General features: G+C 39.8%; 1 protein-coding gene across 1 annotated transcript; it reads left to right on the top strand.

Annotated features, from left to right (window-relative positions):
• Positions 1-444: 444 nt before the first annotated feature.
• LOC115804307 (von Willebrand factor A domain-containing protein 5A) lies at positions 445-13,792 on the top strand. Its single transcript, XM_030764676.1, has 20 exons — positions 445-496; positions 752-803; positions 1,244-1,446; positions 1,907-2,138; positions 2,472-2,641; positions 2,981-3,095; positions 3,209-3,384; positions 3,497-3,585; positions 3,741-3,885; positions 4,205-4,284; positions 5,381-5,495; positions 5,702-5,860; positions 6,233-6,333; positions 6,409-6,626; positions 6,723-6,791; positions 7,076-7,138; positions 11,942-11,983; positions 12,733-12,872; positions 12,986-13,109; positions 13,265-13,792. The coding sequence occupies exons 2-20, from the start codon at positions 761-763 to the stop codon at positions 13,342-13,344; spliced, it is 2,364 nt and encodes a 787-aa protein (XP_030620536.1). The 5' UTR covers positions 445-496; positions 752-760; the 3' UTR covers positions 13,345-13,792.
• The last annotated feature ends 2,250 nt before the right edge of the window (positions 13,793-16,042 follow it).

Below are 16,042 nucleotides of genomic sequence, written 5' to 3'. Positions count from 1 at the left end.
ACAGTTTGAACACGCAACGGACCTCCCTGTAAGTTTATTAAAGAGAGCCGTCCTGTTTTGGACCTATCGTTCGCCTGCTGCCTATCGTTAGCTTAGCCAAAGGGCGTCATCTCAAGGCGTGGCTTCACATTTATTTAAATTCCCCAAAGCACTGGTATGTTGACAAACAGAATACCGCGTAAGTGAAAGGTGTCAGTATCCCTGCGTCTCATATCGAGTCGTGAATAAGCTGAAGAAAATTTACACCTAAGACGAAAGATCGGAAAGGACTCGTTTGTTTGCTGTTGCGGGTCAGAGGTAACTTTCATTTTCACTTTCGGTTCTTGAATTTAATCTAGAATCATCTGGTATTTTTACTAGCTCATTGCAGAAAGGCTTATGACATCTGCGTATCAAAGCAACATCGATTGATTTTCGTAACTGAGTTGTGCTCACCAACGCCACCACACAGAACGACTACCGTTTTCTAACAGAATGTGCCATCTTGTCCAGCCAGGTCATTCGTATATCTTTTGCTGTTGTTAGTGTGCCTGACAAAATATGTTCGGTGTGAAATTAGCAATAAGGTTGCATGTTTCATGTTAGTGTCAGACGAATAGTTGCACACCGTCGACTGAAGCCTGTGCTCCCTTTTTTCTTTAAAGCACTACCGATATATCAACGAAAAAGTTGAACTGCACTCGTTTGCCCACATTGCCTCCCCGCCCATAAAAAGAATGAGGCTAATGAAACACCTCTTTGTTTCCTACAGAGAGCAAAAATGGTGAATTGTTGTGGTCTCGTGACAATCAAGAAGGAGCCAGGTATGAGCAATGTCCTCCCAAACATGTCCTATAAGAAATGTGAAGATTTGATAAAGTAAATCTGGCATTGACACTTTAGGTCATGTAAGCAAGATATTTATGTGAAAGGGTCTGCTTTCTCCTTTGCTTCACCAAACTGGAATGAAGGAGTTATTTTGAGTTTCCGTGTCTTTCGCCAGAATATGAAAACTCTCTCTTCTGTTACTTGGCACCCACTTTACTAATTTAAGTTGTGCTGATTGACATTAATGATATGATATGAAGTAAAACTGTAGCTTGATGTCCATTGCAATCTGATTTTTGTACAAACTGTGTGTGTTTTGACCCCTTTAGGAATGTTATTTGTGTGTGGTTTGTTGATTTCAAATGAAAAATCAGTGCCATTGTTGTCTTGTTAGTACTAAGCCATTTTCCTATTTGACCTTTGCTGCAACCCTCAGTTCCTCTGAAGAGTATTGTGGTTGAGGTGCATGTACTTGGGCATGTAGCCACAGTGAAGTCCACTCTGCAGTATGTGAATAAAGAGGAGCAGCCCCTGGAGGCTCTGTTTGTGTTCCCTCTGCCTGGAGAAGCTGCTGTCTGTCACTTCAGTGCCAAGATTGGAGACAAAGAGGTGGTGGCTGAAGTGCAGGAGAAACAGAAGGTGAGATATTGGAACAAGCAGAAAGAGTCAACACAGACTGACCGATCAGTTCTTCAGTCTGACATTCACCTTCACATCTTAATCAACTTACAATGCCAAAAGTTCAGGAAAATCTTTGTATTTCATTGAGTGACCCAACATGTGTAAAAACTGTATATATGTAGGGAGAATTAAGGATAATTATATTTTCCTCTTAAGTTCATCACAACATTTAGGACAGCATGGTGTAGTATTATGTGTTTGAGTTTGAGCCTGTGTAGCTGGTCTTTAATTTGCTTGTCATGTATCATCCATACAAATACATAATACCTGCAATAGACTTGAAGAATTAACTGCCTCAATTCTAAGGTAATTTACAACAAACAGCCGTACCATTAACCATAATCATGCTATTAATGATGTTTTTGTGTGTATGTGTGTGTGCGCGCGAATGCGTGCGTGTTTGTGGTCTGTTGGCCAGGCGCGGGAACAGTATGATGATGCTTTGAGTTCAGGTCAGCAGGCCTTCCTGTTGGAGGAGAGTGATGAGAGTCCAGATGTGTTCAGGCTGAGTGTGGGCAGCCTGCCCCCGGGAGAGAGTGCCGCCATCACCATCATCTACGTCATGGAGCTCACTGTGCAGGCCGACCATGCCCTACGCTTCTGTCTGCCTGCTGTGCTTAACCCTCGATACACACCAGCTGGTACACAAGGTAATACAACTATTAGAGTCCACAAAACACACCTCAGGATACAGGATATAACAACTGAGATTCATCTTCTCATTGGCCGAGTATACAACACATGCCACAGGCTACACTCCGTATTATACATCCTTTGATAAATGATAACTTCTACACACCACCACTGGTGATGCATGACTACAGAATACAACACACACTCATAGTGTCTGTTTTCATGTTCTCCTATATGGACACTAAATAACTTAGAATGTTAAAACAATGTGTGAACAAAACAGATATTTTACTCCCTTTCTCTGTCTCTCCCTCTCTCGCTCTCTCCCTCTTTCTCTCTCTCTCTGTCAGGTTCAGACACTGGGATTGTGTCTCAGGTGATGTCTGTACCAACAGGAATGATCCCCTACAGTTTATCTCTCAGTGTTCATGTGTCTTCACCAAACCCCATCTCTAAAGTTGAGTCCAGCTGTTCACTGGAGCCACTGGTCTACCATGATGTATCACAGACAAAGGCTACGGTATGACGGCGTGCAGTATGATCACCCCCCCAGAACACGGAAAACTGTACTTTGCAATGTCAGACACAGCCAGTGGTAATGCTGGGATTCAAACCTTAATCCAATCCCTATGTAATTTACCACTGCACCACCTGAGCGGCCCTTCCTTAAATATTCTGCTTGGTTTTCCTTTTGCTCCTTTTGCTATTTCATTATGTTCATGTCACATTTCATGTAACTCTTAATAAATGTGTGTGTGTGTGTGTGTGTGTGTGTGTGTGTGCGCGCGTGTACATGTGTGTGTTTTTGTTAAAGTGACTCTCTTTGCTCATGTTTTTCTGTTTTGTTGTCTGTGTGCAGGTCAGTCTGTCTCCAGGTCACAAGTTTGACAGGGATGTTGAGCTGCTGCTGTATTACCAGAGCGCCCATCAGCCCACTGCCATAGTGGAGGCAGGACTGGCCAGTGGAAAACCTGGTTAGACTCTTCCCTTGTTACTTAGTCTGGATTTTTTATGGCATTCAAAAACAACTCATCCTCAAAACTGTCATCTCTTCAACATCTATAGTGTTGCACACTCTCTCTTTCAGGCACTCTGATGGGAGACCCTGTGATCATGCTCAGCTTGTACCCAGAGTTCCCTGCAGAAGTGATGTCATCACAAGCCTCATGTGGGGAGTTTGTGTTTTTGGTCGATCAGTCTGGCAGTATGGGTTGTCCGATGCACAGTGAAGAGGGTGCACAGATGCGAATTGAGAGCGCCAGGGTAATAGTTGAAGATTGACCAAGCAATGTGATGTCATGGACCAAATGATTTGAAATGGAATATTCAATTCTTTCTTGACTACATAATGTTACATGTTTTTTCCACTGTATAGGACACACTGCTCCTGTTGCTAAAGAGCCTTCCTCTGGGCTGTTACTTTAACATCTATGGCTTTGGCTCCAGCTTCAAATCTTTCTTTCCGTAAGCAAAAATCTCCCAAATACAGTATAATAAAGTATTCCACAAATGTTAACAATTTCAGCATGAGCTTGAAACCGCTCAGCTATTCTGTGTAATCCAGCTCACATAATCTTTAGTTTAGTTTCGAACAGTGTTTTTCATTGGCCTTATTTCAGTAAGAGTGTGCAGTACAGCCAGAAGACGATGGAGGAGGCACTGAAGAAAGTGGATGAGATGTCAGCAGACATGGGTGGTACAGAGATCCTGCAGCCATTAAAGCACATCTACAGCCAATCATGTGTCCCAGGCCACCCCAGACAGGTAATACACAATAACCCTAAGACAGACTACAATAGCAACATGTACGGTATATTCTAGGTATTACAATACATAACAAGAAACATACATGACAAACTCCTTGCACAGGAGATTATTAAACAGTAGCAGAAAACATGAAAAATGTGACTTATTGCTTTAGGAAACCTTTTGGGCAGCTGTCTGCTTCTATGCTGATTGTTTCTCCTGTCAGTTCTCCCTTGTATGTGTTTGATAATGTTTGGATACCTCTATGGTCTTTAATTCAAATGAGTTTTCTGTCCTGTCCCAGCTTAAGTGCTTTTGGTCTGCTTACTTTTCTCAGCTGTTTGTTTTCACTGATGGAGAAGTGGGGAACACCAAAGATGTCCTGGATCTGGTGAAGAGCAACACTCACTCACACAGGTTGGCTGGCTGACTGAATCTGTAGAACTAATGGTTAATTAATTAAGACTGCGAAATATTATATTTCAACTCTAAGATTCTATTATTATTATTATTTTTATTTTTATTATTGTTTGTCCATCACAAATCTTTCCTTGGATCAGTTGTTGTTCTTCTTGGTCTCGGAATGCCCACATGGCCTATGGGAGATCCAGGGTCTTGCAAATGATGTATAACGATGCAAACAGTGCTTTGATGAGGGCTACTGCTTTGTTTGCTCCAGGTGGGCATTCTAAGCATTTATTCAGTTCTGGGGGATGGTACCATGGCTCCAGTCACTAGTGGGATGATTTGGGCCTTCACGCTCTGGACCTTTTGCACTTCAAGTCTTCATCCAAAAGTAGACATAGGCTAATCACCTTTTGCTTGAAGTGTCCAGATTTCATTATGCATTATAGATTACACCAAGACAGCTTTAATGTGTGTTGCCTCGTTTTTGTGGAGTTTAATGGAATTCTGAGGCTTACAGATTGACAGGTTCATCTTGAAAAATTACTTTAAATCACATATTAGTTCAGTTTTCAATGAGGACATTGCATTCAGATTACATGACTGCTTTTAAGTGTATTGCTACATTTTTTTTTTGTGGAATTTAATGAAATCATAAGGATGGACAGGCCCATCTTTAAAATTTGTTTTAAATCACATATTCGTTCAGTTTTCATCGAGTTTTTTATTTGTTGCAGAGTCTGGAGAAAGTCACTATTCAGACCTGTTTTTAATGCACAGGACAACACAATGGGTGACTGGGCTGAAGGCCCAGACTGCAGTGTTTTCTCTCTTTGTTTCTGCTTGTTTGTTATTCTGAATGATGTTTTGATGCTGTGTTCTAAACCAGAGCTCTCGAGAATGCCCCTTGGATTACTGATTGTCACTGTAACCACGCTGGTTAGATAAACCAAATATTTATCATGATAAATTAGAATTTGGCTTGTCTGTTCACACAACATTGTAATCAAATTGATTAAATTGATGAATTTTTCAAACTAAGGTAAATGAATGTCATTTTGAGAGTGGTATTGCTCATCTTTGATGTACGTTTGTGCTGTGTGTCCAGGTGCTTCTCCTTTGGCATTGGGGAGGGTGCCAGTACTGCACTGGTCAATGGAATGGCCAAGGAGGGCCGTGGCCATGCCCAGTTCATCACGGGCACAGACCGACTACAGCCCAAAGTAAAGATTTAGGAGAAATCAGAGAGGAATGATGTGCTTAAAGAGACTTCTAGAAATAATATTTTGGCATTCAATAATATTTTGGCATTCAATAACCCTACCTATTGTAACCATACAGTGCCTCTGTTGTTCATGTGCCCACAAGTGAAATAACTGAAATACAGGCACTCTGTGACTGCACTCTGTAACTTCTACTTACCTTCCAGGTGATGCAGTCTCTTCGCTTTGCCCTGCAACCAGCTTTAGTTGACATCTCTGTGAAATGGAAAGTTCCAGATGGTATATCTGTCACCACTCTGTCTCCCCCACTCAACGTGCTCTTCCAGGGTCAAAGAGCTCTGCTCTATGCTCAGTTAACAGGAGTGGTGAGTAAAGTTTTCATTACTTTTCATTAGCAACATAATTGATTGATCAGACCTCTCTGTCTCATCTTATCTCACTGTTGTCACACCACTTAGTTCATTCATTTTCTCTCTGTGTGACTGTGCTTTTTCTCTGTCTGTCACTGGAGCTTCAGAAGTGCCGATTTAACATAATGTGTCAGTTTCAATTTTCCCAAAGTATGAACATTAATGTAACAAGAATAAACAACTTAAGTCACAGAGTCCACAGTTTTCATTTTGCTCGTTTCACCTTTTCCATGTATATGTATATGGTCTTTTACAACAGAATATTCATTACCCTCACTCTCTTTCTCTCTCTCTCTGTTTATCTATCTTTTGGTCTCCATTTCTCAGAGTTCTGGACATGGTGAGGGATCTGTAACAGTGGAGTACAGCTTGGCAGATAAGCCCATCATAAATCAGCTCAACTTCTGTCTGAAACCTGAGGATTTAGAGTAAACACACACACACACACATTCACACAAATTTGCTCTGCCTACTCCTCATTTACTGTCTATTTGTCCCTGCAGACTGGCCCTTCATCGGCTTGGGGCTCGGGCCCTGATCCGTTCTCTGGAGATGGAGGAGAGGGCTGTGGGTGGAGAGAAGGAGGAGCTGAAAAGGAGAGTGGTGGAGCTCAGTCTTCAGGCAGGAGTCAGTAGTGCATTCACTGCCTTCATCGCCACATACAAGGGCAGTGGACAGCCTGTGCAAGGACCTCTGGTGCAAAGAATTGTGCCCGCCCCAAGTCAGTGGTGTGTGTGTGCGTGCGTGCGTGCGTGCGTTGGTTGGTTTCATTCTCGGCGAGTTCATAGCATTGATTTCATGTTAAGCTGTCTTGCAGTGTTTCAGAGTATGATGCTGGGCTGTACGTTGGCTGCACCATTGAAGAAACGTTCCTCAAAATTTGGTGGTAAAGATGATTTGTTGTAACGCTCTCTATAACATAGTGCTATGTAATACTTGAAAGAGAAGGAAAAGTCTTTTTTCACCCCTCAAGAGTGTGTTTGCTTGTTTATTTGTAGAAAAGTGGGCGCAATTCATTATTCTCTTTGTGGCTCTTCTGTGCATATTGCTACCTGTCTTTGAACATCTGTTACAACATCTGTCTGAAAGCTTATCAGCCAGAAAACTTCACTGAGACATTGTACAGTCGTAAGTCTTGCACAGTAACATGTCTTCTCACTCCTCATGCAGCTGTTTTCTCAGGATTCAAGTTAAAGAGAGAAACCAGACAAAAGTTCAACAACAGCGTATTGGGTAAGACATATTATGAGGTACTTTTTATTTCATTGCATTGATTTTTTTTTTTTTTTTGAGAATTTCTCAAGCCATTCAGCATTATATTATTAATGTTTAAAAGCTTCCTAAATGGAGATTCAGCACTGTTTCAGTCTAATATTTGCCACTTGTGTCCTTCATTCAAAGGATACATCCATTAAAGAAAGTTCACCAGCTCTTTATCTGTGTACTGTCCTGTGAATGTTGTGATCATATGGTGCTTTACACACTCACATTTTGTAAGTAACTGAACGCTTAAACATGCAGCAAACTAGTAAGACTTAGTGGGTATGACTTCAGTGTTTCAGTTTGGGATTACAGAGTAAAGGAACTCATTGAAATATGATTAGTAACACACACATGGTTCAGGTAAAGTGATGTTGTCATTTTTTTTTAAGCCCGCCACCACCCCTCCAACATGGGAGTCACATCGTACTTTTCTCTCTCTCTTTTTTTTTTTTTTCTCTTCTTTCTTCTTATAAATTTTATTGTGTACAGAGGAGACAGGTGGACAGGCAAACGAACAAACATGCAGACAGACAGGTGACATACTGTAGAATGACAGACAGACTGGTGAACAGGTAGACAAGGAGACAGACAGAAGGACAAAATCAATGAAAGATAATAAGGGAGTGAGGGAAAAAGAAGAAAAGTAAAAAAAACAAACAAACAAAAAAAAACAACTATACGTGGGACAAGACAAAGGACTGACGCTGTGATGGGGGAAGCAACGCTAATAATTATAATATGGAAACAGTAATAATAATAGTAACAACATTGATGACCATGTATTAGTTGAAGATTAGTATTGTTTGTCATTGTGAAAGTGTTTCTACAGATTAGAGTCCAGAAGTCTGCATTGGTAGAGAGTGATAGGTCTTTTTGGATGGGGAGGGATATTGTTTGGTCAGAGGATGATATTAGTTTGTATAATTTGGAGATAGTTTTCTTAGTATTATTTATTTTTTCCATTTCTTCCACTAGTGGGGGTGGATGTAGGTTGTTGTTAGTTTTATTAATTTTGGATTTTAGAATGGATTTTAATTGTAAGTACTGAAAGTATTGCTCTTCCCCTATGTTATACTTTTGCACCAGGTCCTGGAAAGTGATGAAGGTGTTATTCTGAAAGATGTGTTGAAGCTGTGTGATACCTCTTTGTTTCCAAGTGGTGGAGTGGAGTGGTGATTTGTTGAGTGTAAAGTCCGGGTTGTGCCATATTGGGGTGTATTTACATGGTGACACTGTGAATTTAAAGATTTTATTAATTTTCCACCAAGCTGTCAGGGTTGTTGAGATTACGGTATTTTTGAAGCAATCGTGGTGTTTTATGGAAGTGCTAAGGAATGGCAAGTCGGAGATTGAAATTTCTTTGCATTCTGACTGTTCTATTTCAATCCATGGGTTATTCTGTTGGTTGGGATGAATCCACTTTGAGATATACTGTAGTTGATTAGCCAGGTAATAATAGTAGAAGTTTGGTGCTTCCAGTCCTCCTTGAGATTTGTGTTTCTGTAAAGTTGCTAGTTTAATCCGGGGTGGTTTATTTTTCCAGTAGAATTTAGTTGTCATGGAGTTGAGTGAATTAAACCAGTTAGTAGTGGGTTGAGTTGGAGTCATTTGGAAGAGGTAGTTCACTTTAGGTAGTATGGTCATTTTTACAGTTGCTATTCTGCCATTTAGAGAGAGTGGTAAATTTGTCCAGCGGTTTAAGTCATTTTCTATTGATTTTAATAGTGGAGTGAAATTAAGGTGAAACAACTCTGACAGCTTGGCGGAGATATTTATGCCTAGATATTTAACATTACTTGAGGAGGTGAGGGGCGTGTTTTTCGCTGTAGCGTATGAGTCGACACCGCAGATGGGTAAAATTGTTGATTTTGTCCAGTTTACAGTGTAGTCTGATATTTCAGAAAATAAATTGATAAGCTTGATGGGTCTTGGAGGCAAAGCAGTATGTCGTCTGCGTAAAGGCTGAGTTTGTGGTGTGTGTTGGGGCTTTGAATTCCTTTGATGTTGTTATTTTGGCGTACTGCAGCAGCTAGACGTTCAATGAACAGGGCGAAAAGTGATGGTGAGAGTGGACATCCTTGCCTGGTCCCTCTGTGTAGCATGAAACTCTGTGATGTTAGTCCGTTAGTAGAAACTGTGGCCATCGGTGAGTTATACAGTGTTTTTATCCATTGAATAAACGATTCCCCGAATCCAAACTTCTGAGGTGTTTTGAATAGAAATGTCCGGTTTACTTTATCAAATGACTTTTCCGCATCTAACGAAACAAGTATTGTTTTTGTTTTACTTTTTTGGGATATATTGATTAAATTGAATAGTCTGCGCATGTTATTTGATGAATCTCTTCCTTTGATAAATCCGGTTTGGTCTGAGTGGATTAGTGATGGGGTTACTCTTTCAATTCTGATGGCTAGCGCTTTACTGATAATTTTGAGATCGGTATTGATGAGTGATAGGGGGCGGTAGCTAGAACATAGGGTTGGGTCTTTGTCAGGCTTCAGTAGTACTGAGAGGAGTGCTGTGTTCATATGTGGCGGGATTTTTGAGTTTTGTTTAATATCAACAGTCATTCTAAAGAAAAGTGGGGAGATTGTGTGCCAGAAGTGCTTAAAGAACTCAGCAGGGAAACCGTCAGGTCCTGGTGCTTTATTATTTGGTATCTGGTTGAGGGCGTTATAGAATTCTTCCAATGATAATGGTGCATCTAGTTCATTTGCTGTTTCCTTGTTAAGCTGAGGAAGGTCAGTACTATTGAGGAAGGAGTGGATGTCTGTCAATTTTGGTTCATGATCTGAGGTGTATAATTTAATGTAAAATTCCCGAAATGTATTATTTATATCTGTAGGTATTTGCATGGTTTCCCCTGCTGAGTTCTTTATGACCGGGATAATTGATTTGTCTTTGGCTCGTTTTAATTGGTTTGCCAGATATTTACCAGATTTGTTGCTGTATTCAAAATTGTCATGTCTTAGTCTTTGCAGTATGAATTGGTTTTTCTTTATGAATTGGTTTATAATAGTGTTCAATTGAAAATTGGTTGTTGTTAATTCATTCAGAAGTTGTTCCGTGGGATTATTAGCATACTTGACATTTAATTCTCTGAGTTTTTGTTCCAATTTCTTTTCAATCTCATTTTCCTTTTTCTTCTTGTGTGATGAGTATGATATGATTTTTCCTCTCCGTACTACTTTAGCAGTTTCCCACAGTAATGAGGGTGAGATATCCGGGGAATCGTTTATTTCCATGAAGGATGTCCATTCTTCTCTGAAGAAAGTGTTAAAATCAGGATCTTTAAGCAGCGAGATATTGAAACGCCGTCTGGGTGAGGGTTGTTTAAATTGTTTAGTGTTTAGATTGAAGGATACAGGGGCATGATCGGTAATTATGATGGGGTGGGTGTGAAAGTCTGAAATATCAGATATAATTGAATTACTGGTAAGAAAAAAGTCTATGCAAGAGAATGACTGGTGAACCGGTGAGAAGTACGTGTATTCTCTGGTTGAAGGGTTTTTTAATCGCCAACTATCACCAAGGCCAAAATCTTTCATATACTGCTTTAGTGTTTCGGTGGAGTGCCAATTTCTAGAATTACCTGATATGCTAGACCTATCTAGGTTGGTGTTGATGACAGTGTTGAAATCACGTCCAATTATTATTGTTGAATTTGGGGTTTCATTCAGTGAACAGAAAAATGTATGGAAGAAAGTGGGATCGTCAGTATTGGGGCCGTATATGTTTACTATAGTGATATTGTTGCTGTTAATGGAAGCGTTGATGATGACATATCGCCCTTCAGGATCAGTAATGGTGGTTTTATGAATTAATGGTATTCTTTTGTTTATTAAAATTGATACGCCTCTTTTCTTTGAGTTATAGGTTGATGAGAATACTTGATTGAAATGTGGGGTTTTTAACTTTTGAGATTCAGCTGCTGTTATATGAGTTTCTTGTAGGAAGCATATGTCAGCCTGTAATTTGATTAGGTGGTTGAGAATTTTAACTTTCCTCGCCTGTGAGGAAATCCCACGGATATTCCAGGTTATGAATTTGAGCGACATGTTTTATAAGGATTGAAGTCAGTTTTAAAGCTGAGTGTTATGTAGTATTGTGTGTGTTATATATAATAGGAAGAGTAGATATGATTGTGAAATTAGTAGTGGGCTGGTGTTTGTTTGCAATACCACATTTGGCAAAAAATGAGATACCTGCAGTAATAACGATCCATTAACAGTAAAATGAATAACATCATAGAGAAGCGACTTTGCCATAATCATCCTGCTTACATCATAATACAGTGTCGTCCCAATTAAGAGGTTAATTGCATATCCTCATTTTCTCCCAGTTTCCCTTCTCTCCCAATTTTCTAAACAAAGATAGACACACAGATGCAGAGAAATACAGAAAGAAAGACAAAGACAAACAGATAACAATGAGATAGAATAGAACATAGAGAGGGAGAAAGAAATATATATATATATATATACATAGATAGATAGATAGATAGAGATATATATATATATATATATATATATATATATATATATATAGATGTATATAGATATGTATATATATAGATGTGTGTGTGTGTGTGTGAGAGAGAGAGAGTGAATAAGTAAGTAAGATAGAGGGTGTGAGTGTTGGTGTTGAGGTTGTCAAGACAGTGGAGTTAGTTACACAGCAGTAGGAGGGTTAATTGTTAGCAGCCGGCAAAAAAAAAAAGTGATGTTGTCATTATTATCACTTTCTTTTCTGTCTTGTCTTTGATCATTTTAGCTGCACCGACTGCGATCTCAGTTCGACGAAGAGAAGCAGACGGTGAGTGTTTTGACCTTTGTTTTCTCTTGCTGAGATATTTCATGTGAACTTTCATTTTGTTGGAATTTTTTATTTCATTGTGTGCAAGTATGTTTGGAAGTCAATTTAATTATACTAGATACTAGAGGTAGCGTACAGTCCGCTTTGGTAGGTGCTTGTGTGTCCGCCTGTGTGGCTGTGATCCGCGTTTTAACCTAGAAGAAGAACGTGTTTATTCAGCTTACGATTTGAGAGGTGCAGCGGGGAGGGGGGGAATGGAAAAAAAACAAAAACACGACGCTGTGAGCAAACGTCAGGCACAAGCGCTATGCTAGCACCCGAAAAGTATTATGCCCCAGTCGTTCACTGCTACTGCGGTGATAAGTGCAGAGGCACATTTTTCTCCACTGCACTGGGACTATCGTCATACAGTTAATTTTCGTTAATGAGAAGGCAGTTATATTATCTAATGTGCACTCAATATTTCTGTCTTCAAATTCAATAAAACTCAGTAATTGTGTATACTGTAGTTTACTACAGTATACAGACAACAGCTCTTAGCATGACGTTGCTATACCACCATCGGCCGGCTTACGTCACTTCAGCGTTCCTACTAGCGGTGCGAATGCAAACAGGAAAAAAAGCCATAGAACATATGTAGTTCCAGGGGAAGCTCCCCAGCAGGTAGTTCCTATCAAATGAGACCCTAGAACTGTTCGGTCCAAAAGCACCTAATGTGTGTGTGTGTGTGTGTGTGTGTGTGTGTCTAGAAGCCCCTCAGCCCCAGAAGGACCCTCTCCTTCAGCTAATTTCTCTCCAAAAGGCCTCAGGCTCCTGGGAGTTGGAGTCTGCGCTGGCCGAGGTGTTTGGAAAGACTGAAGGAGAAGTGGCCAAACAGATGCCTGCACAGGTTTGAAATATCTGTCCAGTTATCAGAGCAGTGTCCTATGGCTGTACAGTCACAGAGAGGAGGATCTGTTTAGTGTGGATTATTGACCAAATGAAGGTTTCTCTTGTGTTTAGGTGGACAGGGCATTGTGGGCCACAGTCCTGGCTCTGATCTGGCTTTATGGGTTCAGGCTGGATGCTCATGAGGAGTGGCAGTTTTTGGCCATGAAGGCTGTGTCATGGATCCAAGGGCAGAAAGGTATCATTTGTCTCTCTTAACTGCTAGAAACACATCCGCAACACTATTAAAAAAAATAAAACATTACAAGTCTATTTCTTATGATGTGATGATGTGTCTTATACTGATAATGTGTGTTATGGTGTTGATGAGTTTTATAATGTTGTGTGTTTCAGGAGCCACTGTGTCTGAGTGTGTTAAGGCTGGAAATGCTCTGCTGGGGTGTCAGGTAGAGGTGGAGACTCTGGGGCTTTGAAAGAGCCTCCCACAGTCAGATCAATTCCCTGAACACTGGACCTCACTCAGTCCTCTGAATGGATGCTGTCTCTGTTCTGGACAAGTTAAGGCAGTCTGTGTCCCTTCTCGGATCTGCTGTGAAATTTTGAGATGCTGTTTCATCAACTGATCTTTAAAGGACATGTTCATGTTCTGTGTAATAACCTTGTAATTTATTATAAATATGATTCCTCTGATACGTCATTTCAGTCGACCAATTCAGTATCTTCTCAGCCAATTAGAAATATCTTTACATCCTGTTTTAAAGAACAGTGTTGAAGATACTGCTTCATTGCTTTGTTTGCTCTGTTTGTTTTTTATTTGTGTTTCCATAGCAAACAGTTTAAAAATTTGAGTTAAAGGTTGTCATTGAAAAATACAAAAACTGAAAAATCCCAAAAGTGGGGAACTTCCCCTTAAAATGCTTATTTTCTTTTGCTTTATTATTTAAAACAAGGTATCATTTTATTGTAAATGTTGATGTTTGGGTGCTGTATTCTAGAAATTGCGAGGTTGAAAGTATCCCAGACAGGACGTAGTGTTAAAGAGTACACTGGAGAAATAAGTTGTTTGAATTTGCTGTGTTTAAATTGTATCCATTTAATCTAAATGAGTCCTCGTTAAAGAACTGCTTATGTCAGTTTTTTTCAGTGAGCCCTCTTCTGAAAACCATTCACACTCAGTACTAGTAAAGCAATTCTGCAAAACTGTAGCAACGGACATCTCGCAGCATCTTATACTGAGAAGACATTCAAACTGTTGTATGCATTTAGAGCTGAGTTAGATTCATATTCAAACATATGGTAATCTGGATTATTAAAACTCATCTGCTTCCAAGAATATTCAACACTTCCTGTGCTTTTTTCACTGGTTCTCTCTACTCAAGCATTTTTTCTCTTTTTTTCCAAAGGGAAGTTTGGTTAAACTGTCCTAAATGAAATAAACTTACCAAATAGCTGCCGGATTGAGTGACCAAGTCATTCTTTTTGCTACTTGATGGTGAGGGTGGAGGAGCTGTAAACTGAGGTTTATCAAAGTAATAATTTGACTTGTGGAAATGACATGTTTTAATTTTTTCATGTTGTTTTTAATACATATGTGACATTACTGCTTGAGAATCTGCAGTAACACTTTCATGGATAAGGAAATTCTGTCTGTTTTGTGCATTAAGATCAATGTTTCCTGGCACTTCTCTGTCTACCACCATGATATGGAGATTCAGTTGCACAAAGAAGCAACTTTTCTGTCAGTTGCCAGGACAGGTTCAGCTGCCAGCACAGATCATACTTGCCCTCAGCAAGATCCTACCAATATTCTGTGACTGTCTTTTTAGCTGCTGTATAGGTAAAGACTTTCTTTCTTTCTTTTTTCCAAAATCCTTCCCTTTTAAATGGCTGCCTCCAGTTCAGCATTTTAATCTTTGCAGAAGATCAGATAAACACTAGGTGGCACACAACACACAACAGATATGAAGTGACGGCAAAAAACAAAACAAAACAAAAAACAAAGGGTCTTAAATCCCTCTCCTTTTTCTGGTCTGTTTTAGACATTAAACACTCTGGAGATTAACTAAACACTAAATTTTCTACTGTTACTGTTAGTTAATTATTTTACCTCATAGTATCAATTGTTTGTAAAATACATAAAGGGTTTTTGTTTTCAGCCACTCGTACCCTCAGCGATTATAATTACCAAACCAAAAATGAAAGCTTTTACAACCACCTAGAATGAATGAGGAAGCAAAAGAAAACCTTTTCACGAACAAAACCTAGGGAAAAGAACAGGTAAAGTCTGGATGGAAGTACAAATTATCAATGTAGGAAATGTCGACGACGACCAGAGGTGTTATGAAGTCTCTGAGCATAGGTCTGGCAGTTGTCAAAGACAATCAAGCCATCACAACAGATGTTATATATGTTAATACATCCACATAAACTCACACACAAGCATTTATGATAGTGTGATTGGGATTTGGGGAAACTGACCTAAAAGTACTTTCACTCATTTCTTTTACTGTTTCAAGACCAAAGATTTTTATTTTTGAACACGCAGCTGGATACCCTGATACCGAAGTCAACACAACATTGTATATTAGTGGATGAACTGAAGCCCACAAATCAATGCACATTACTCAGCCTGTTACTTACAATGTGCCTTTCGTCATACAGGGTTAGAATCGGTGGGTAGGCTTACATATGGGTTCTCTTCCGTATCAGAGCTCACTATGAGCAAGTGGTCTAGAATTAAACTGATCTGGACTTGTGTGTTTTTAATTTGTGCTATGTCCACTGATTTCTAATTTGAATAGTTGTAACGTGATCAGCAGCGTTCCGCCCCATAGCTTCACTAAAGAGAACCGTCTTGACGTGTGTTGACTTCGCGCACTATCATCAGTTCGGCAACAGAGCTGCATCGCAAAGCGTGGCTTCGTGCTTAAATAAATTTCCAAACTCACGAGAACGTTGACAAATACGGGGAACGGTAAGTGACAAGTGTCCTCAATCGTACTCCTCATTTCGAGTTGTGAATAACCGGGGGCGGGGGAGAGGGTATTTCAGAAAGCGAGTTTAGTGAAAATTAATTAGTTCAAAACAAGTAGTAAACCTCCAATTAGAGAATCCTGCGGCTTTATTTTGCTGGGAGAATGAAGCCATAGGACTCTTCTCTCAGGAGGTTGA

Source organism: Chanos chanos, chromosome 2 (genome assembly GCF_902362185.1).
Source record: "Chanos chanos chromosome 2, fChaCha1.1, whole genome shotgun sequence".
Lineage (NCBI taxonomy): Eukaryota > Metazoa > Chordata > Actinopteri > Gonorynchiformes > Chanidae > Chanos > Chanos chanos.
Note: the sequence above shows the minus strand (reverse complement) of the source record. Positions and strands in the feature narration are given on the sequence as shown.

Bases quoted from the DNA above. Each gene is read 5' to 3' on its own strand.
- LOC115804307 (XM_030764676.1), top strand. From the start codon at position 761: ATGGTGAATTGTTGTGGTCTCGTGACAATCAAGAAGGAGCCAG. The intron at 1,447-1,906 runs GTGAGATATTGG...TCTGTTGGCCAG, and splicing joins AAGTGCAGGAGAAACAGAAG to GCGCGGGAACAGTATGATGA. The intron at 3,385-3,496 runs GTAATAGTTGAA...TCCACTGTATAG, and splicing joins TGCGAATTGAGAGCGCCAGG to GACACACTGCTCCTGTTGCT.